Here is a 20,940-nt window from a genome sequence, read left to right as displayed (position 1 = left end):
CCTTTTCGCTGTTTTCGCCTTCTTTGAGTATTATATAAACAGTTTATTCAGATTTGTTCTATTTATTGTCAGAATTTGTCTTGTTATCATCATTCACATTATATTTTATCCTCAAAATGTGCTTTAAAATAACAAAAATTCCAGAATAATGACCGACGGAAACAACAAAATCTCATCAGAAAATAATGAAGAGGGAGGATCTGCACCGAAGCGTCAAAGAATTGAAGCAGAGAATAATCAGAATGTCGAGGTTTGTCAATAACGATTCTGTAAAGATTCAAATATAAATCTTTTTTCAGATTAATCCAAGTGATCAACAGCATTTGACGCTGCAAAAGATGTATGACACGTGTCAAGAAGTGTTGGAAAATCAGAAAAATATGAACAAGGAAATCGCCGAAAAGCTTCGCTTGACAGATGAGAAACTGGAATCGATTAAATTGCAATTGAAAGCCGATAAAGTCGATGAAACTACTGCAATCTCATCGTGTTCTATTGACGATTCAGTGAAAACGACGTCATCCAGTGATTCTTCACAAGCAATGGTTAACCTGATCTATTTATGTTTTCGTTCACTATTTGTCGTTTTCAGATTCCAAGTGAAGTTATGCCAACGACTGGAAAATACTTCGTGTTGAAACATGTTTTCAAAAACGTGTCAAAACTGAAGGAAAATCAGAATTTATGTTCAGAAGTTGAAGAGCACTTCGGAGTCGGATGGTATGATACCGTGTCTATTAGCTCAGCACAGTTCTTACAACTGCGCTCCACCGAATCTCCCTTGAAAATTGTCTCTTTTTCTCTGAATCGCTCAATTTCGTACACAATTTTCTTCGGCTTCGGTAGGGCGTGGTTATAAGGAGTGTGTCGTGCTAATAGATATTTCATATTTGTAATTTCAGGAATATGCGTGTGTACCGAAAAAAAGAACATTTTTCATTCTTTTTGGTCTGCTCACAATCGTTGGACACTGGAAAATGGATTATCGAAGTTAGGAAAAAACTAGTATTTATATCGAATCGGATCGAAAAAGTGCGAGAAGACAGTTCGGCATTCACTAACATTGAAAAAAGGTGTAACACTTCGGGATGGCCGAAATTTATCGAATGGGATGTATTGGAAAAAGACTTTCTTGTGGATGATCAATTGACTGCTGAAATTCACGTGAAAATCAAGAATACAGCTGGTATTTACAAGGATAATCTGAGAAATTTCGATGAGACAATGAAAGAATTCTCAGATGTTGTACTAGTTGTCAACGAACAGAAATTTTATGTTCTAAAATTGGTCAGTTTCAATAATTTTCGAAACATTTTTCAATTATTTCAATATTTCAGTACCTCGCCGCTCATTCTCCATATTTCAAAGCATTGTTTATGGGAATTTTCAAAGATTCGAAGAAATCGGAAATCAAATTGACTGGAATCGGCGCAGATGATTTCCAGAAGTACCTCGAACTGCTTTATGGAGAACATCCAATTAATGGTAATCCCATTTTCATCTTGATAAATATTCAGTAGTTGTTTTAGAATACACTTGCGAAGGACTTCTTCTGGTAGCTGACATGCTAGACACTCCATTGGTTCTTCGGGAATGCGAAAAGTTTTTACTCGAAAAGACATCGAAAACATTGAAGAAAAAGTTAGAATTGTCTGCTCGATACAATTTGGAAGCACTCAAGGTGAGTAATTACATCGGAATAGTTTGAAACAAGTCATTATTTTTTAGAAAAAATGCCTCGCCGACATCAAATCGATTGACGATCTTGAAGATGTTCTGCCTGGAAATGTGCAAGATTTGGACAAGTCTCTAATGGGCGAACTTCTTGAAAAAGCGATTTCACTTCAAAATTGAATACAATTGTTTGGATAATATTTGTTAAAACTATTCGTAAAATATCATTATTTCACATCATTTCATTGTTTAAAACCGAAATATCGTTACAGATTTATTGTTTTCGCTCTCTCTCTCCGCACACTTTCTTGTTTTTACTGATTTTTTACTGTTACTTCCCATTCCCCTGTTTTCTTTATAATATCACTCAAAAAAAGATAGTTTTAAAGACCTTGTATTGATTTTTTGAGTGGAAGTATTCATCTATTATTCATATCTGAAAATTATTTTCTCAAATATGTTTCTCAGGTTTTACTGATTGTTTCGAGCTTCAGATGTCGGAAGAAATCGATAATGTGTCTCCGACGATTAACGAAAATGATAATTTGGTGTCGGAAGAGCAAGAAGTGACACAGGAAACCGCTGGGAACAAAAAAGTATATTTGCTGAATTCAATTTTTTTTAATTTTCAAGCTTTGTTTTACAGGAGAACCAAAACACTTCTCACAACGAAATCGTGGAGAAAATGTTTGAAAAGCTCTTGGAAAAGCAGAAAAATCTCGAAATATCTAACACAGAAATTGTCGAGAAGCTCCGTTCCGTCGAAAGCGAGCTTCAATTGCTTCGAGACGACATGAAACCAAAAACCGTGACAGCGGCAGTTCCTGTAAAGGTAGATAATGAGAATAAAACCGATTCGGACTCTAAAAATGAGGTTATCATCTAAAAGATTTGATCCCGAGAACGTCTTTGTTTTCAGAGTTCTAACATATCGACTACTGGAAAATACTTCGTTCTGAAACATGTCTTCAAGAATGTTTCAAGTTTGAAACACTCGGATCTAATGTACAGTGAGATAGAAGAACATTTTGGTGTCCCATGGTGAGAATCACACTTATTCCTTTGTATATTGCCTATATTTCAGGCGGATCCTAATTCTGCGGAGTAAAGAACAGTTTGCAATTTTTTTGAGCCGTGGTGCGGAGATGGCTGAAAGAAAAATGTCGTTTGACGTTGAATATGAAGTCAAATTTCTGTCTATTAATACAAGAAAGTGGAGTACAAAAAAACGCGACTTTTTTCAAAATTCCAAAACGAAGAAAGGATCTCCTGAAGTACTTGAATATGTGGTATTGCGAGAAGACTTTCTTGCGGATGACAAATTGATTGCTGAAATTCACGTGAAAATCGAAAAAACCGCTGGTTTCTACAAGGATAATCTGAGAGTGTTCGACGAGACAATGGAAGAATTTTCGGATGTTGTACTAGTTGTCAACGAAGAGAAATTCTACGTTTTGAAAAAGGTGAATTAATTATTCAGCAATAATTTCTGATGGATGCGTTTTTCAGTTCCTCGCCGTCCATTCTTCATACTTCAAGTCACTTTTCTTGGGGCAGTTTCAAGAATCAAAGAAATCTGAGATCACATTGACAGGAATCGATGCGGATGACTTTCAAAACTATCTGGAATTGCTTTACGGAGACAATTCAATTGATGGTGACATTCATTAGAGTTTTTAGAAAACATTTCAAATTTAAATTTCCAGAAATCACAGTGGAAGGAATCCTCATGGTGGCAGACATGTACGACACTCCATTGGTTATTCGCAAATGCGAAGAGTTTTTACTCGAAAAATCAAAGAAGACATTGAAAAAGAAGCTGCAAATGTCCATGAAATACCACCTTGAAGCATTAAAGGTAAATTTTGATTAACAGCTTTATTCGAAATCAGTTATCACTTTCAGAAACAATGTCTTGACAGCATCAAATCGGTATCTGCTATCAGATCTGTGATGCCACGAGATGGTACTGATTTGGATCCATCGATAATGCGAGAACTTCTCGAAAAATCTCTCGCTCTTCACAATCCCAAATAATATGTTTTCAAGTCTTTCATTGGTACTTTGTTATACAAATTTGATATTGTTAATGTGTGCTGTGTTGTTTTTTGAAATCTGTATTTGTTATAATTTCAATATGTATTTTTCTAAAGATCAGGGATTCTTCGTAATCCCTTCTATTTGCAGTTTCTCCCGCTCAGTCTTCTAGCACAAAACTCTCAGAATGTCTGAAGAAAACGATAATGTGGCTCCCTCTAACAAGGACAAGAACGATTTGATGCAAGAAGATCAGAAAGTGGAACAAATCAACACTGAAAATGTTGAGGTAACCTAGAAGTCTCGTCTCGTAATCTACCCTTTCATTTTCAGAAAAATCCCATCGATGCTCTCAATTTTTCTGTTCAAAGTATGCACAAAATTTGTCAAGAGTTACTGGAAAAACAGAAGAATCTTGAGAAGACCAACATGGAGATTATCGAAAAGCTGCACTCCGAAATTCAGAAACTTTCATCGGGACAAGATCAAATTCTTCAAGAAATTCAACTAAAATCTAACAAAATCGATGAGGAAACTGATGTATCTTCACAGTCGATTACCAGTGATTCTTCTGAAACAACTGTATGCTAAGTTAAATTTGTAGTTTAAAAATAGTAACAATTTGCAGATTCCTAATGAAAAGATACCAATGACTGGAAAATACTTTATGCTAAAACATGTCTTCAAGAATGTCTCAACTATGAAGGAAAATGAATATCAGTGGTCAGAACCGGAAGAGCACTTTGGCGTTGAATGGTATGATACCGAGCATATTTAATTCACATTTGTAATTTTAGGAGGATGTATGTGACCCGAAATAATGAGAATCTTTCATTCTATTTGTTCTGCTCACAATCGCTGGAAAGAGGAAAGTGGTCCATTGAGACTAATCGGAAACATATCATAATATCGAACCGGGCCAAAAATTGCGTGAAAACAGCTAATAGAACATTTTGTAACGACGGAATTGAATTAAACTCCTCGTGGGGATGGGCAGAGTTTATCGAGTGGAAAGCATTGGATGAAGACTTCCTTATGGATGATAAATTGACAGCTGAAATTCATGTGAAAATCAAGAATACAACTGGCATTTACAAAGATAATCTGAGAGTTTTCGACGAGACAATGGAAGAATTCTCAGATGTTGTACTAGTTGTCAACGAAGAGAAATTCTACGTTTCGAAATTAGTCAGTTTTCAATAACAACAATAAACTGATAAATGCAGTTTTCAGTTTCTCGCCGCGCATTCTTCATTCTTCAAAGCCTTGTTTTTGGGAAATTTTAACGATTCGAAGAAATCTGAAATCAAACTGACTGGAATCGATGCGGATGATTTTCAGAACTATCTTGAAGTTCTTTACGGAGAATACTCAATTGATGGTATCATTGATTAAAAATATTATTCAAAGATGAACCTTTTTTTTCCAGAATTCACTGTTGAAGGAATTCTTCTTGTGGCAGACATGTACGATACTCCTCTGGTCATTCGCAAATGCGATGAGTTTTTACTCGAAAAATCGAAGAAATCGTTGAAGAAAAAATTGCAAATGGCCACAAAATACCATCTTGAAGCATTGAAGGTAAACTCTCAACTTGATAACAATTAAAATAAAATTGTTTTTTACAGAAACAATGCCTCACTGAGATCAAATCGATTGCTGACATCAAATCTGTTCTTCCCGGTAGTATTCAAGACTTGGATCCATCAATAATGGGGGAGCTCTTGGAAAAGGCGATTTCTCTTCATTAATTTATCATTTTTTGTTTTTTCTTTATTCTTTCTGAACTCTATTCTCATTTCCGATATAATTCTCGAATTTCATAAAACATATTTATCCTCTGCGTCAGTTTTAATGTTTTTAATTTAAGGCTTCAATTTTCCTTGTATATCTGAATCCTTTCGCACCATTTCCTTTAAATATTGAACTTTTTCTTCGGTGGTTTCTTTTCCTGAATAATGACAGAAGAAAACGATAACGTTACTCTGGGTAACAATGACCCGGGTAGTCCAAAATCGAAGCGCCGCCGAATTTCAACTGACACGGATGGTAATGAAGAGGTGAATTTGATAAAATCACTATTTTCAGTTTCTTATCGATTATCAATTTCAGAAGCCTCGAATTGAAGAACCGATTGCCACAATTCAAAACGTTCACAATATGTGTCAAGAGTTGTTGGAAAAACAGAAAAACCTCGAGAAATCTAATTTGGAAATCGTCGAAAAACTTCGTTCGGCTGAAGAAAAAATGGAGAAATCTTCGAAAGAGCTCGGACTGATTAAACTGAAAATTGATAAAATTGAGGAGTCACTTACAAATGAAACATCATCGGAATCAAGTGATAAAAAAGACGCGATTAACTCAACTACATCTTCTCAACAAACTGTACGAATTAAGCGTTGCATTGCTCCTTGATTTACATATATTATTCAGACTCCGAGTGATGTTATGTCAATTGATGGAAAATATTTCGTGTTGCAGCATACTTTCGAAAATGTTTCAAGTCTGAAGCATACAGATAAATTGTTCAGTGAAGGAGAAGAGCATTTCGGATTTCAATGGTCAGCCTCGCAGCTCTCTAAAAATAAAACGAATAAAACGAATGTTTTTTGTATTTCAGGCGAATGCTGATTCAACGCAATAACGATCATCTAGCATACTTTCTCTATTATCAAAACATCCCGGATATTGGAGATTATTCTATTTTCGTTGAATTCGAACCAAAGTTGTCATTGCTAAAATTGAACAAAATTGGCAACAGATACAACACGGTTTTCAACAAGGACGAATCATGGGGAATCCTCAAATTCATTGAGTGGAAAAAGCTGGAAGAAGATTTCAGTGTCAACGACAAATTGTCTGCGGAAATTAGAGTGAAAATTACGAAAACAACTGGTATCTACAAGGAAAATGTGAGAAATTTTGATGAAACAATGAAACAATTCTCTGATGTTGTCCTTGTAATCAATGCTAAGAAGTTTTTTGTCTCAAAATTGGTTAGTGTGAAATATAACAATATGATTTTCTTAAACATATTCATTTCAGTACCTCGCGACTCATTCTCCGTATTTTAACACACTCTTGCTAGGACAGTTCCAAGAATCAAAGAAATCTGAAATCAAATTGACTGGAATTGATGAGGATGATTTTCAGAAATATCTGGAAATACTTTATGGAGAACAAGCGATTGATGGTAATATTCTTCATTTTCTGAAGACAATCTTATTTATTTTTTCTCAGAATTCACCGTCGAAGGCATTCTTCTCGTAGCCGACATGTACGACACCCCATTGGTCGTCCGTAAATGCGAAGAGTTTCTGTTGAAAAAATCGAAGAAATCATTGAAAACGAAGTTACGATTGTCTACTCGTTTCAATCTGGAATTATTGAAAGTGAGGCATGAGCTTAAAAAGTAAAAACACATATTTTTGATTTCAGAAGAAATGTCTCGCTAAAATCACATCTGTCACCGAAATCCGATCAATTCTTCCTGCGAATATTCAAGATTTGGACAAGTCATTAATTGCGGATCTCCTCGAAAAGTCTATTTCTTTTCAATAATATAAAAATCGCTTCGACGTGTCTCTATTTTTAATGCTTCAATAAATGTTTTTGAATAAAGTTATTCCTTATTTCTGCTCTTCAGTGATTGATTAATTTTGATCTTATATAATTATAAAAGTCAAATCTACAGTACGGAAACGCGCTTCGTCGCACAAAGGTTGGCACGGTGTCAAAAAACAGTTGGAGTGCCAAATCCAAATTTATAGTTTATTTGTCGAATCTTTCAATATAAACCGCGACGCGCACGCAATGCGACTTGGAAAAAATTCAAAAACTTTTCGCTGCGGACTTTACGCCTCGCACCCTTGTGAGGTGTTAGCATACAGTTAGAAATAAGAAGAGCATTTCAAATAACAACAAGAATTTTCTTATACCCGTTGAATAGTTGGGTCACAGTCTCTGGTTAGTTGCTTAGCCTGAATCAAAGAAGCACCTTGTCCTACAAACAATCGATGAGTCTTCAACTTGAGATCAAACGGCAACCAGGTCAATCTCACCTCTCCTTCGCTCCTCAAACTCAAATTAGTCACTATCATATTGTCTCTGAACAGTTTCTTCGCCAAGTACCACATCGCTTTTTCAATTGATTCCTGTGCAGTCAGATATTCATGAGTGATGTAATTTATTGTCAATCGGAAATACTCATTGTATCTCGTCTTGTCCTTGTTGAATATCTTAACCATGTCAAATTTGAACTCTGCCTGATTGATTTTAAATTTTGACTGCTCCAAATCCAAATTGTGAATATGAAATGGAATGGCTAAATCAGCGAATTTGAGCGACGGCATGCTGGCAATCACCTTGAATCTGGAAAAGAAAAATTAGATTTGAACAAATAATACAATCTTACCTTGAATGTGGTTCCAAAAATAGGATAACACATTTCAGACTCAAGTATGATAGTGGTCTAGACATTTTGGAGACTTAAACAAACTAAATTCTGACGAAGGCCAAAAAAGGTCCTATTGATTTTTAAAACGTCTACGAAGAAGGTTTATGTGGTCTGTGGGAAAGACGGTGTGAGGGATTAGGACATCTCATTATCGCCTGTTGTTCATTGTGACATATTTACTCAACCTCAACATGTCGACCACCCCTACTGTTAACATATTCCCCCAAACCCGGCTGCTACCCCGCACACTCCCTTATTGAGTAATGCTGTTCGACGATAGTTGTGTAGAAGAGAGAAGAACTTTCCCTTATGCAAGACTTCAGAATTACGGATCATTTTTGTTTTTTTCGTGACTGTGAAAAATGTGAATCATCCTTATAAGTACAGTAATGACCATAATTCTAACATTTTGGCCGTTTCCCGTTGAAAATGTACAAATTTGAGAGAATGTCATGGTATCAATGATTGTCACAATCAATGGGTTTATAATTATTTATGAAGATTAAAAGTAGGGCTCTATTTTTGTAGTTAACAATTTTTCGTACGTAGTCAGAATCACTCCATAGAGAGTTATGGTAATTTTAATGGGACACCTCAAAAATCACTCTATTTTGCACTGAAATGGGACAATTTGAGAGAGAAATTACTTTGTTGATATGTAACTTGGTAAGAAGTGATCTTACAAATAAGTATTCAACTACAAAAATGAAGTTCTACCTTTGTTCTGTATGGTCCATAAAAATTTTACTTGGTGGGACAACCATTGATACCATGACATACTCTCAAATTTAGACATTTTCAACTGAAAACGGCCAAAGTTGTGGAAAAATATTTATTTTTAAATATATTTTGAAACCTCTATTTGTTTTAGTTTTCTTTCTTTACTCCTCTCGTTCCCCCCAGTCTGAAAGCTAAAATGTTTTAGCAATGAGCAAAATATTTTTCCAAAGTCCAATGACCACTCCCTCTTTCATTTTCCTATCTCTCGTTTCTCTTTGTGACATGTTTATTTGTTTCCCCCAACCCAACAAAATAGAAACATAGACGCAGAGAAAAAGAAAAAGGGTCACATTGCTGTGTTGGCTGTTTATTTCCTTCTTTTTGCGACTGTGTCTCTTTTTCTCATTTTGCTCTCCCTCCTTTTCACTATACATTTCACTTTTTTCCAAAGATTCAGGGGCTTTCAACTAATTTTTTGGCGTTCCCGATACGATTTCTCAACAGAACTTTATTTTTGATTTTCTTATTATCTTAACTTCTTTGTTTTGATATCTGTTGTATTTCAGTTACAGAAAAAAAAAAATTTGATATCTGTTGTATTCCAGTTACAGAAAATGTTCTCACAAGTCGTTGCAGTGGATCGAAAACGTTCTGAGCCAATTACAAAAAACTTTGGGAACTTCCTGTGCTATGATTGGTGAGCCTTGTCAAGTTTTTGTTTTAATCGATACTTTTTCTATATATAGTCCAAAATACTCTTAAAACTTTGAAAAGGTACCCCAGGAGCCGGTGATTGCTCATTATAGATTTAGATCGCAATTACATTTGATGAAAATTTATTTTAGGAGTCTCACCATCAATAAATTGGACAGTGATAATAATCGTGAATTGCTGGAGTTTCGTTTATTCTCAGAATGCACAAGCAACGTACCTGACTCGTTAAAACTAGAGGTGGAAGCTGAAATAAGCATATCAGAATACAGAAAATACAACTGCAGCAATGGTTGTTATGTAAACGTTTGTAGAAAAAAGCACGAAGGGGAAGAAACGATGTTTCAAGTTGAGTTTCAAATTGATCCAAACTCGCAATTTTCGACCATCAGAGTGGACATCAATGCTATCAAAGTTGTTGGTGTCCCCGTTGACTACCCAGTAAGTTGAAAAAAGTTTTTATTAAAAATTCATTAAAATATATTTCAGAATTTCTCTCCAACTGTGAAGCTGGATGTTGGTGGCACCATATTCCATACAACAGAACAGTGTCTTGAAGGCCGCATCAAGACACATTATGAGATTGAGAAATACAAATTCAAACTGGTTAGTTTCAGAAATAGAGAAATCAGATTATATTGCTCATACTCAAACAGGAAAATAAAAAACAGGAACATAATAATAAAGCTGATACCGACGGACAAGTTAAAGAAATGGATCCTGTGTTTTACGATCGTGACCCAAAACACTTCCGATTGATATTGAATTTTCTGAGAGATGGAAAAGTGGGCCTGCCAGATTCTGATAAAGAAGTTGAGGAGATTCTGGAAGAAGCAAAATTCTATGATTTGATAGAGTTGTCCAATTATTGCACGGATCATTTGAGCAGGTAAGTGTATATCACTAAGTTTCATGAAATACTTGGTTCTTCTAGAAAATCTTCTCGTAACTCCACTCCAGTTGTTGACATTGTTCAACTGGACATTGGTGGTACCATATTCAAAACCACAAAGTCTACACTGACAAGATTCAATGGAATGTTCAAGACAATGCTGGATAATGAGATATCTGTGAGCCATAATCTGCCTTTATCAGTCAAATTCTTTTAATTTTCAGGTGAAAAAACAGGATTTCGAGTCGATTTTCATCGATAGATCCCCCAAACACTTTGACATCATACTCAACTTCATGAGAGATGGAGATGTGGAGTTACCGGAAACCAACAGGGAGCTCAGAGAGGTTTCGAAAGAGGCACAGTACTATCTATTGGGCGGTCTTGTTGAGAAATGTGAGAACTATATTGATAATATTGTTGTTGCTTAATCCTTTTTAAAATATATTTGGCTTTTTTTGAAACTATCTTTAATTGTTGAATTGTTTGGTGTTATGATAAAAAGAATCTATTTCAAGGTCTCTCTGAAATACATTAAACTTCAACATTTGCACCAAAGTTGCATGGAATTTCTTTGAGAGTGTTTTATGAAATAAAAAAATTTATAACAAGAAAACAATGAAAGACTTGGCAAAATATTATTAGGGATTGTGAAGAGCGAGATATTTTCGAGAAGCTCTCGCATAATCGATGGATCCAGTCCACGAACATCTCCTGTCAGTACGGATCGGATATCAGCGACCGATTTGATATTGTCGAGGCATTGTTCCTGAAAATTAAGGTTTAATTCTGATAAAGTTTCATGTTGGAACATACCTTGAGTCCTTCCAAATGATAGCGAGAAGACAATTCTAACTTCTTCTTCAATGATTTCTTTGATTTTTCGAATAAAAACTCCTCAAATTTGCGAATGACCAATGGAGTGTCGGACATGTCAGCTACGATATCTTCTTCCTCAACTTCCTTTCAAAGTTCTTTGACTGCTCTCTTTGCTCTTATTCTGTCGTTGGCTCGTTCTTTTCCTTATTCTTGGAAATGAGTCACATTCATTTGCCAATTCACATCTTTTACGTCTGAACTTTTAAAAAATTCTATTGAATTCAAAAGTTAAATCTTGAAACTCACTTTTTTCTTTTACTGCTATACACATACTGCGATGAATAAAATATGTTTAGAATTTTAGAAAAATCAGAATAAATAAGAGGCGACCTAAACACGAAAGGTCTTGGAATGAATGAATGAAGGGGAAAGAAGAAGAGAGAAGGGGTGGGAGGGGGCACATGGGTATTCAAGGTCAAGTGATGTTTGAATAATGGTTGCGCCTGCGCGCAGAGAGGACATTTATTACCTGTGTTTCCTTGCCTCGTTCTGATGGCCACATGACCACTATTAGTGAAAGATGTACAGTACTGGCCACGCACTTGCTATTATCGGCTCGCGAGCACTTACCGGGGGTGTTAAAGGCGCATCTAATTTGTTCGAAATGGTCTCGAAGCGGATAACATGATTTGCAATTTTTTTCAGACCTGCAAAACTCAAAAACACGACATTTAACCTTTTTTAACTACGAGACCATTCCGCGAAATTAGACTACAAGATGCTCTATGTAACTATGAGTCTTGTTACATCAAGGAAAATGATACAATTCTGACGGAATTGTACGTACAGTGATCTTATTAATATGGCTCACAAAGGACAAACACCTGCAGCTTATAGTCAATTAAAATGATTCGTTTACCTCAGACTTGTCAAAAATCGGGCCGGCCCGGCCCGGCCCGGTCGGCCCGGATTCAAAAATGGGTACCCATTTTTACCAATTTTTTTTTTGAAATTTTTCGAAAAAAAGAGTAAAAATGCTTAAATTATCATACATATTCACATTTTGATTCAATTTTAAATGCTTATTCGAAAACTATACTTTTTTCAAAAAAGTTCAAAAAAGTTCAAAAAATTTCCAAAAATTTCCAAAAAAAAGTTGAAAAACAAAAAATGTTTTGAAAAAATGTTTCAAAACGGGCCGAGCGGGCCGGGCCGGGCCGGGCCGAGATTTTTCCTGATTTTGGCCCGGCCCGGCCCGTGACAAGTCTGGTTTACCTATTCTAACTAAAACTCATTTTTCTTAATTTGCCAATTGCGTCATAACGAAGAATAAAGAAGTAGACAATTAGATAGATTTCAACAAACGCTTCCGAGAAAAACGAGAACTGCTGAAACGATTATTTTTTCAGATTCCAATACTTCAGACAATTCTACGTTCCTTTCATTATTTGAGCATATAAGACAGGCCAAATTTGAAAATTTTTTTTCGTCGTCAGTTTTTTCACAAATTTTCAACTTTCCTGTGAGTTTTCACAGAAAAAATTGAGTGTTGCGAAATTCCAAGAATTGATGTGGAAATAGAATGAATCTCCCAAAATTGTTAGAAAACGGAAAAATTTTAGAACTTCTGGGAAATTCAACAGGATTTCTACGAAATTACAGTTTTTCCTCAACTGGTTTGTAGAAACTGATTAAGGCCAGCTGTCAATTTGATTTTTTGAAACAGTTTCAAAAAGAGTTGCGAAAAAATTCGACCAGTTTTTATTGAAAAAGACAAACACAGAAACGTAACAGTTACACTTTTGTGAAAAACAGAAAAAAAAGTACGTGAAAATTAGAATAAATTTGATTTCACGTGACGAACTCGGGCCTCCCCAAAATCGAAACTGTTACAACTCTGGGAATTATCCACGTATCGTTGTGTATGAGTTTCAGAGAGCTACCTGAAATTAAAAACGAATTGAACGTATTGACACAAAAAAAGAAAACGACAAACCTCATTGTGACTTAGAAGAGCATTTTGTAAGATATCAACATAAACCAATAACAACGATAGATTGATATAAATACAATTTTGCTCCAAACACAATATAATATATCTGAAAATCTGAAAGGATTATTCTTGAAACCGTAATCGTTAAGTTACCTTCTAAACACTATTGAGAAGTCCAATTAGCATTAAAAACCCAAGTAGAATTGGGAATTGAAAATTAGATGAAAAATCTGCAAATTTGTGGTTGTTTCTTACCTGGATTCAATAATTTTCTCTGGAATAGGCATATTTCAATGTATAGAGCTATATCTCATGTCACATCAAGCAGCAAGTTTACCAGCAGGAAGGAATAAAACAAATCATCAAAACAAATGACGTGTCACTCAAAAAACAAAGGACGTTTTTCAACGTGGCTTGTTATTTGAAATTCTGCCACGTTTATAAAAAATTTTGGAAAGAAAACCACGTTTTGATGATTTGTTTTATTCCTTCCTGCTGGTAAACTTGCTGCTTGATGTGACATGAGATATAGCTCTATACATTGAAATATGCCTATTCCAGAGAAAATTATTGAATCCAGGTAAGAAACAACCACAAATTTGCAGATTTTTCATCTAATTTTCAATTCCCAATTCTACTTGGGTTTTTAATGCTAATTGGACTTCTCAATAGTGTTTAGAAGGTAACTTAACGATTACGGTTTCAAGAATAACCCTTTCAGATTTTCAGATATATTATATTGTGTTTGGAGCAAAATTGTATTGATATCAATCTATCGTTGTTATTGGTTTATGTTGATATCTTACAAAATGCTCTTCTAAGTCACAATGAGGTTTGTCGTTTTCTTTTTTTGTGTCAATACGTTCAATTCGTTTTTAATTTCAGGTAGCTCTCTGAAACTCATACACAACGATACGTGGATAATTTCCAGAGTTGTAACAGTTTCGATTTTGGGGAGGCCCGAGTTCGTCACGTGAAATCAAATTTATTCTAATTTTCACGTACTTTTTTTTTCTGTTTTTCACAAAAGTGTAACTGTTACGTTTCTGTGTTTGTCGTCTTTTTAAAATTCCTTCAATAAATTTTTTTGTGAACATTGTTCCAGTCTCACCAACTTGTCGTTAATCAAATCCTAATAAAGAGAAAGTTTCAAGTATGAGTAAACTTTTTCAGAAAAATTCGACTAGCTGAGAATTCATAAAACTCTGCACAGTCTCCCAGACCGAAGAAAACAACTGCAAGTCCAATGGAGCGCATACGCATACCCCAGCCGGCGGCAAATTATTTTTTAACGTACGAATGTTGTATTTTTCACTTTTTTCGTTCTAATATTGCTTTTTCGTGTATTTTTTCACTGTCTCATAAAGTTTTTAATATTTCAGTGCGATCATCGTGCAAATTTATGTTCATGGCAGTTTCGAAATACGAGAAATGGCGGAAAATAGCGACAGTTCCCGAAAAAAATTTGTTTTGCGGTTAGTTAAACGATCACAACAGGTTATTCTTCTCCGATAAAATTTTTCAGAATCGATACACCAGCTACATCATCAATAATCAATATATTTCAACGAATTTACGCCTCATTTGGCTCGCGGTTAGAAAGAATCAACTCTAAATACTTCTCCGCCCGTTATTTTCAGATTTCGTCGGAATTCTCTTCTGGAAACAATAATTTATTCGAAGAAAAATTCTATTCCTCTTTGAACCAAGAAGAACCAATATCAAAAATAAGATTGAAATGGGATAATCGATCGACGATAAGAGTAGCTTTCTGGATCGGATCCCGAACAGCGGCAAATCGAACGTTGAGCCTGTTGAAGATGGCATGCAAGCTTTCGATTCCTTGCTCAGTCACTCTTCCCCAACTACGATAACGCTTCAGATATGGAATGAGATGTGACGACAATAAATGAAGCTTTGGAGTCACAGAAGCATCTGGTTGAGCTTCGCGAAGATTTCCAACAAATCTCTCCAAAACTCTCTCAATTTCCTCAATCTCATCATCATTTTTCACTGAATTCGAGGCGGCCGACATCAATGTAGCAAGATCCAACATCACTGATCGCATCAAATCGATTTTTTGTTTTTCCGAAGCGTTTGGAGCTCTTCTGCTGTTAGAAGTGAAAACCGCAAGAACTTTATCAATGGAAGAATGGCGGAGAAACTTTCGAGCCTGGTTCCCTGTCAAATCTTGGTACCAAATTCTACTGTCACATCCGATACTTCTGAGGGCAGCTTCGAGAAGTTGACGAGTCGAAACTTCACTTTGAATACGGGAGCCTTTAAGATGTTGCTCCAATTTCAATCGCTCATTATCAGCAACTTCTAAGATATCCTGAGCTTGCAGGAGCTGCTCGTTCACCGATTTCTGAATTTCAAGGGCCAGAGAGAGACGATCGGGAATCGACGGAATCATTCCATGACGACAATCCAAACAAACTGCATTCGTTTGGTCCATCACAAGTCGCTGCTCTTCCGTAATGTAAAATGCACAAACATCGTGAATGGCAGCTTTACACGAAGTGCACTGGAAGATTGAAGAATCACGAAACGATGACTTTTTAGAAGATCCAACAATACAAAACGAAGATGTGCAGTGAGAAGAATTCTTTTGTTTTGGCTTAGTAGTCTTGCAGTTTTTTTGAATGGTAGTCACGGCATCGTTAATTCTTTCCAGTGAACTTTCTAGAGAATCAACTAAATTAGTTGTTTCTTCTGTTTCCAAAACCAGTTTCTTCAAGTCTTTCTTTAGTTGTTTCAGATTTGCTGGAGATGATGAGCCAGTGTCAAAGTTGATAGCCATTGCAATGAGCCAATCTATACAATAATACTGACAAATTCCAAGAATAGTGTGAACTCCAGGAGGGCCAGCGTTCAAAGGATCAACATCGAGAAGAGGAACGCCGGTTTTTTTAAGATCGGAAAGAGTACGAATTTCTCCGGACAACTCAAAATCGAAATTCTTAAGACTGGCAGTGTCGGATCCATGTGTAGACCATGCTAAATTGCACACATAGCAAGGAGATTTGGAGTTTTGTCCTGCGTGACCATACATTGCCGACACAAACTTGCAGTCTCCCAGTGGCTTCATAACAACAGCTTTTTCAACATTATTGCTTCCATCAAAATATCGCACACTATGAAGTTGGTTTAATTGATCGAAAACTGATGCAAAATTCTGTTTCAAAAGGGAGTGACTGTCGTTGCCAGTGTAAAGGCCAAGGAGAAGTACTGCATGGGGATCATTGGGACTGTCGACGTTTTCTAAGACGATGACAAGTTTGGTTGTGTCAGAACCCTTATCTCCACCAACTCCAATAACGATGTTGTCTTTTGTGCCATCATCGAAAAGAAGACGTCCATGCCGACTCAACACTTCCAATCGTCTAGACAGTAACTCGTGGACATCATTGGCCTTTACAAGCGCGGTTTCTGCCATGACTTGCTTCCCACTTCGTGATGGTTTCATTACAGTCTGACGTTCAAACGTGTAATATTTAGAAGTTGCGAACTTCTTCTTTACTTCCTCAATTTTCTGACGAGATGCAAAAATATCAATATGCAAATGCTCTTTTGTGAATTGCTTGAAATCTTTTAAAAATCCGTCTGATAGTTGATGTTTTACAGCAATGAAGAAGCAATTCCAGGGAGACAACTTCATAGTGAAATTCAATTCCTCATCTTCGTCTGCCATTTTCAAGAAGTCATACAAGAAGGCGTCAACATTGAGATGTCCCACAAATGAAGAAATCATTTTAATAATTCTTTCATAACGATCTTTCTTGGTGCTGGTAGCCTTAATCATACTATATTCTTTCAGGCATTTTCCGCGGCTTGGCGACTCTTCGACCAATGCGTCAACACGTTTCTGCAGTTGGTCAGCTCTACACTTGAGATCGATGCCTTCTTTTTGTTTCTCGAGAAGCGAAGATGAAAATTGATCATTTTCGTACTTTCTTGTTGCAATAAGAATATCGTTTTCACTTTTCAATCTTTTTATTTCCAGTTGTGCATCTAGCAGATTTTTGTTAGAAGATTTCAGATTTTCCTTCAGTTCTTCCACTTCCTTTTTCAGATAAAACACTTCATTTTTCAGTCTCGGCAATAAAACTTCTTTTTCTGCTTCGTGTTGAATCTCTACGTTTTTTGCTTGTTTGAAAATAGATGCTTGCTTTGCATTTTCTTTTCTAACTGTTGCCTTTTTTCGTGGTGGTGCCATTATTCTGAAATCGTTCCCACTAAACTATGATTCAAATTTGATTTTACACTAACCAATTCGAACGAATTCTATTCTTCTGGCACTGGACCCGTTTTACAATGTACCCAATTGCTTGAACTTCTGGAAAATCATAGATTTTAGAGAAAAATTGGGATTTCATATCACATAACACGTGATTTTTGAGCAAAAAACAAGAAAAATTCGTATAAATAAAGGTTAATGTGATGAATACATCAAGAAAAAACAATTATTCTTCTAAAAACCATGATTTTATGTCTTTTGTGTATTGTATTTGATAATTTTTTGAAGAAAACCCTATTTTTCACTGAAAATTTTTTGGCGAATTTTCGACTTCAAACTGTATCCAGCTCTCTATTTCTTGACGTTTTCACCTCTATTATAGCTCAAAAAATCCGCAACAAATAGATCTTCATTTATTATGGATGGGTCTTTTTTTTGCCGAATAAGTTTCGAGAAATAAGGGAAAAACCGATTTTTCAGGCCAAAACTTCGATCTGTATCAGCGCCTTTATTTTTGCTCCAAAATTGGTTTTCTTTCTTCCTTAATTTAATTTAATTTATTGTGACTAAAAGGAAACCAAAAAGATGCAAAAGACTGGAAACGATCCCTCACGAGACAGTTTCGAGTAGAAAATAGGGATGACATGATACATAGGAAACGGGGAATGAGAATAAATATAAAAAGGAGGGTAGGCAGACAAGTTGGCAAGGGGGAAGAGATAACCGTAGAAGGCAAATTAAAGGAGAGAATAAAGATATGTATTTAACAAAATGACCAGATGAGATAATAAATTAAAACCGGGTAATGGCAGAGTCAAGAAGATGTTCAAATTGGGAGGGGGAGAGGAAACTACTAACATTGGCAACAATGGCATTCCAGATGGGAAGGATAAAAGAGAAAAAATTGTCGGAGAGGGGGGAGACATAAATGAGAGTCATGGGTCTTCGTGGAGAACTTGACAGTCTGATAAAGGAATTGAGATTGGGAAAATGAGATGCGCCAGCTATAAATTTATACAGGAGGAGTAATTGGGATTTGAGTCTACGGTGTCTAATAGAGTAGATAGAGAGAAGTTCTAGACGATGCGAATAAGATGAGAAAGCGATATTGCATCGTTGGAGAGTTTTCCTAGAGTAAATTCGAAGAGTGGATTCAAGAAGTCTGGAGAGGGATGAGGAGGGGGCAAGACAGAAAATGACAGAAGCGTATTCAAGAATAGGAAGAACATATGTTTTGAATAGAAAAGAGTAAAATGCCGGATTATTAGACTTGAAAGATTTGAGGATTTGGGAAGAGCGAAGACGAGCTAGAGATACTGACTTTTTAATGTGGGCAGAAAACTTGAGGTCAGGTTCAAAGAGAATTCCGAGATCACGAACAGAGTGGGAATCTAGAATGGGAGAGCCAACGATGTGAAACCGGTGAGAGGGGTTGAGGGAACCCAAGCGGAGTAAACCCGTTTTGGAATGAGCCAAAGGAAGATCATTGGAAACTGCCCAGTCGGAGACCAAGTCAATACCTGCTTGGAGGCTGGAGGGAAGGTGGGAGTAAATTTTTATATCATCAGCATAAGCAGCGAAGTGGAGATAAGGGATAGATTGAAGGCTGATTAATAAATCGTTAATATACAAGAGGAATAATAGAGGTCCCGAGACGGATCCCTGAGGGACACCAGAGTGGATCAGAGCAGAGGAAGGATCGGTGGTACTGTTAACTTTGACGGAAAAGGAACGGGAGGTGAGAAAATCAGAAAACCAAGAGATAAAGAGAGGTGGAATGTCAAATAAGGCAAGCTTGTTTAGAAGTAAATTGAGAGGAACCTGGTCGAACGCCTTCTTGAAATCAAAGAAGACAACATCCAGGGAACCGTGAGTTTTGAGAATTATCTTGTAGTTGGTAACAACTTGAACAAGGGAACTAGGACAGGAGCGCTTGGCGAGAAAACCGTGTTGGTGTGCAGAGAGTTTGTGAAGACAATCTAATTTAATTCGGTTACAAATAATTCTCTCGAAAATTCTGGAAAAGGGGTCCGTGAGCGAGATGGGGCGGTAGTTTTCCGGGCAACCAGGATTACCTTTTTGTGCACCGGTATAATTACAGCCTTCTTCCAAGAAAGCGGAACTAATGAAGAGCGGAGAGATTCACCAAAGATTATCGAGAGAGGAAGAGATATAGAAGTGGCACATTTTTTAATCAGGAAAAAATTGGCGAGGTGGGGAGAAAAGCCACAGCGAGGAGGAAGTTTTAGTAGGGCATGCTCAATAACCCAAGGAGCGAACAAATCATTGTCAAGCAAAGGGGAAGATGAAGGGCGAGAGGAGGAGAGATGAGGAGCAACGTATGAAGCAGGAGGAGAAGTCTTGAAGTTAGACAAAAAGGAAGATGAGAAAATAGAGGCTTTCTCTGAGTCGGAACAGACGACACGTCCTTGGAAGGTGAGGGAAGGAATACTGGATACGGTTTTTAATCTTCTAGTGATGAGCGAGCGGGCAACGGAAGTATGTGGAGATTTCATGAGGATTTTCTCAGTTCTGGCGTAGTTGCCACGAATGGTTTTGGAGAGATTGCGAATTCTACAGCTGAGAGCGTGAATATCAGTAAAGGAAGCACGATGAGATCAAATTAGTACAGTGTTTGATATCTATGTTCAATTTAATTTGGCAATTAAAATCAAAACTTTCGAAGTGGATCATCGGCCAAACAACAGTCTATCTAGTGACTTGCCACCTGGCAGTGTGAATGTTTGACCAGCTTAAGTTCAAGTTCGGTTCGAACGTATAAATGCGTTCCTTAATTTCAAAATCTTCATTTCAAAAAGCCATGAATTATTCTCTAACAATCTTAGCGGTTTCCATAGTTCTCTGCTCCGCGCAGAAGACAATTTGTGAAGAAGGAGGAGAATATGGACGTAAGTTACTCTTCTGAAAATTCCGAGTTACAGTAACCTGAATCCTTTTATAGCCTCTCCCATGGGTATGTGTCCCCTTGGCTCCTACGAAGTTATCAATCAAATGTGTTGTAAAGAATCAAAAATTCGGCAAGTTGCGTGTTAAGATCAACTAGATTCGAATGGAAAGAGCATGTGTCCGTTGTCAAAATTGGGATGCTACCGTAAACTGTTAGGATCGTTGAAAGAAGAAATCGAATTATGCACAAAGACTTGTGAATATTGTGAGTATTTTGATAGTGGGTATTTTGATAGAAATCTTGAATTTCAGGTCCAATGCCACCAAAATTCAGATAAACGTTTTGTCTGTAAATGGAACAATTTAAACTGATTATCTGTGTTCACACATTTGCAAAATAAATATGGTTTTATAATTTTTGTATGGTGTCATCTTGGTTTTTTGCAGATGTCGGTTCAAGGGGTTATGCACTTTGGTTGTTTTGTTTTCAG

General features: G+C 36.4%; 6 protein-coding genes across 6 annotated transcripts; 4 read left to right on the top strand and 2 right to left on the bottom strand.

Moving 5' to 3' along the window:
* Window positions 1–148: 148 nt before the first annotated feature.
* On the top strand, window positions 149–1,854 carry GCK72_007413 (uncharacterized protein; the record flags this gene model as incomplete). Its single annotated transcript, XM_053726175.1, has 7 exons — window positions 149–250; window positions 300–545; window positions 593–720; window positions 903–1,287; window positions 1,338–1,485; window positions 1,530–1,681; window positions 1,729–1,854. The coding sequence occupies 7 exons, from the start codon at window positions 149–151 to the stop codon at window positions 1,852–1,854; spliced, it is 1,287 nt and encodes a 428-aa protein (XP_053590369.1).
* A 314-nt stretch (window positions 1,855–2,168) lies between these two features.
* On the top strand, window positions 2,169–3,711 carry GCK72_007412 (uncharacterized protein; the record flags this gene model as incomplete). The annotated part of the gene is made up of 7 exons (XM_053726174.1): window positions 2,169–2,270; window positions 2,321–2,506; window positions 2,594–2,715; window positions 2,759–3,137; window positions 3,184–3,331; window positions 3,381–3,532; window positions 3,580–3,711. The coding sequence occupies 7 exons, from the start codon at window positions 2,169–2,171 to the stop codon at window positions 3,709–3,711; spliced, it is 1,221 nt and encodes a 406-aa protein (XP_053590368.1).
* A 1,958-nt stretch (window positions 3,712–5,669) lies between these two features.
* Window positions 5,670–7,272, top strand: GCK72_007411 (uncharacterized protein; the record flags this gene model as incomplete). Its single annotated transcript, XM_053726173.1, has 7 exons — window positions 5,670–5,771; window positions 5,824–6,096; window positions 6,145–6,272; window positions 6,332–6,707; window positions 6,757–6,904; window positions 6,952–7,103; window positions 7,150–7,272. 7 exons carry the CDS (start codon window positions 5,670–5,672, stop codon window positions 7,270–7,272), a joined length of 1,302 nt encoding a protein of 433 aa, XP_053590367.1.
* A 371-nt stretch (window positions 7,273–7,643) lies between these two features.
* GCK72_007410 (uncharacterized protein) lies at window positions 7,644–8,190 on the bottom strand (the record flags this gene model as incomplete). Its single annotated transcript, XM_003100094.2, has 2 exons — window positions 7,644–8,082; window positions 8,126–8,190. The coding sequence occupies 2 exons, from the start codon at window positions 8,188–8,190 to the stop codon at window positions 7,644–7,646; spliced, it is 504 nt and encodes a 167-aa protein (XP_003100142.2).
* A 1,311-nt stretch (window positions 8,191–9,501) lies between these two features.
* GCK72_007409 (uncharacterized protein) lies at window positions 9,502–10,921 on the top strand (the record flags this gene model as incomplete). Its single annotated transcript, XM_053726172.1, has 6 exons — window positions 9,502–9,584; window positions 9,733–10,039; window positions 10,088–10,204; window positions 10,270–10,487; window positions 10,533–10,668; window positions 10,715–10,921. The coding sequence occupies 6 exons, from the start codon at window positions 9,502–9,504 to the stop codon at window positions 10,919–10,921; spliced, it is 1,068 nt and encodes a 355-aa protein (XP_053590366.1).
* A 4,071-nt stretch (window positions 10,922–14,992) lies between these two features.
* GCK72_007408 (uncharacterized protein) lies at window positions 14,993–17,521 on the bottom strand (the record flags this gene model as incomplete). Its single annotated transcript, XM_053726171.1, has 1 exon — window positions 14,993–17,521. One exon carries the CDS (start codon window positions 17,519–17,521, stop codon window positions 14,993–14,995), a length of 2,529 nt encoding a protein of 842 aa, XP_053590365.1.
* Window positions 17,522–20,940: the final 3,419 nt, after the last annotated feature.

Source organism: Caenorhabditis remanei, chromosome II, assembly GCF_010183535.1.
Source record: "Caenorhabditis remanei strain PX506 chromosome II, whole genome shotgun sequence".
In the NCBI taxonomy this organism is placed as follows: Eukaryota; Metazoa; Nematoda; class Chromadorea; order Rhabditida; family Rhabditidae; genus Caenorhabditis; species Caenorhabditis remanei.
The sequence above is the reverse complement of the archived record's forward strand: the minus strand, read 5'-3'. Positions and strand labels throughout refer to the sequence as shown.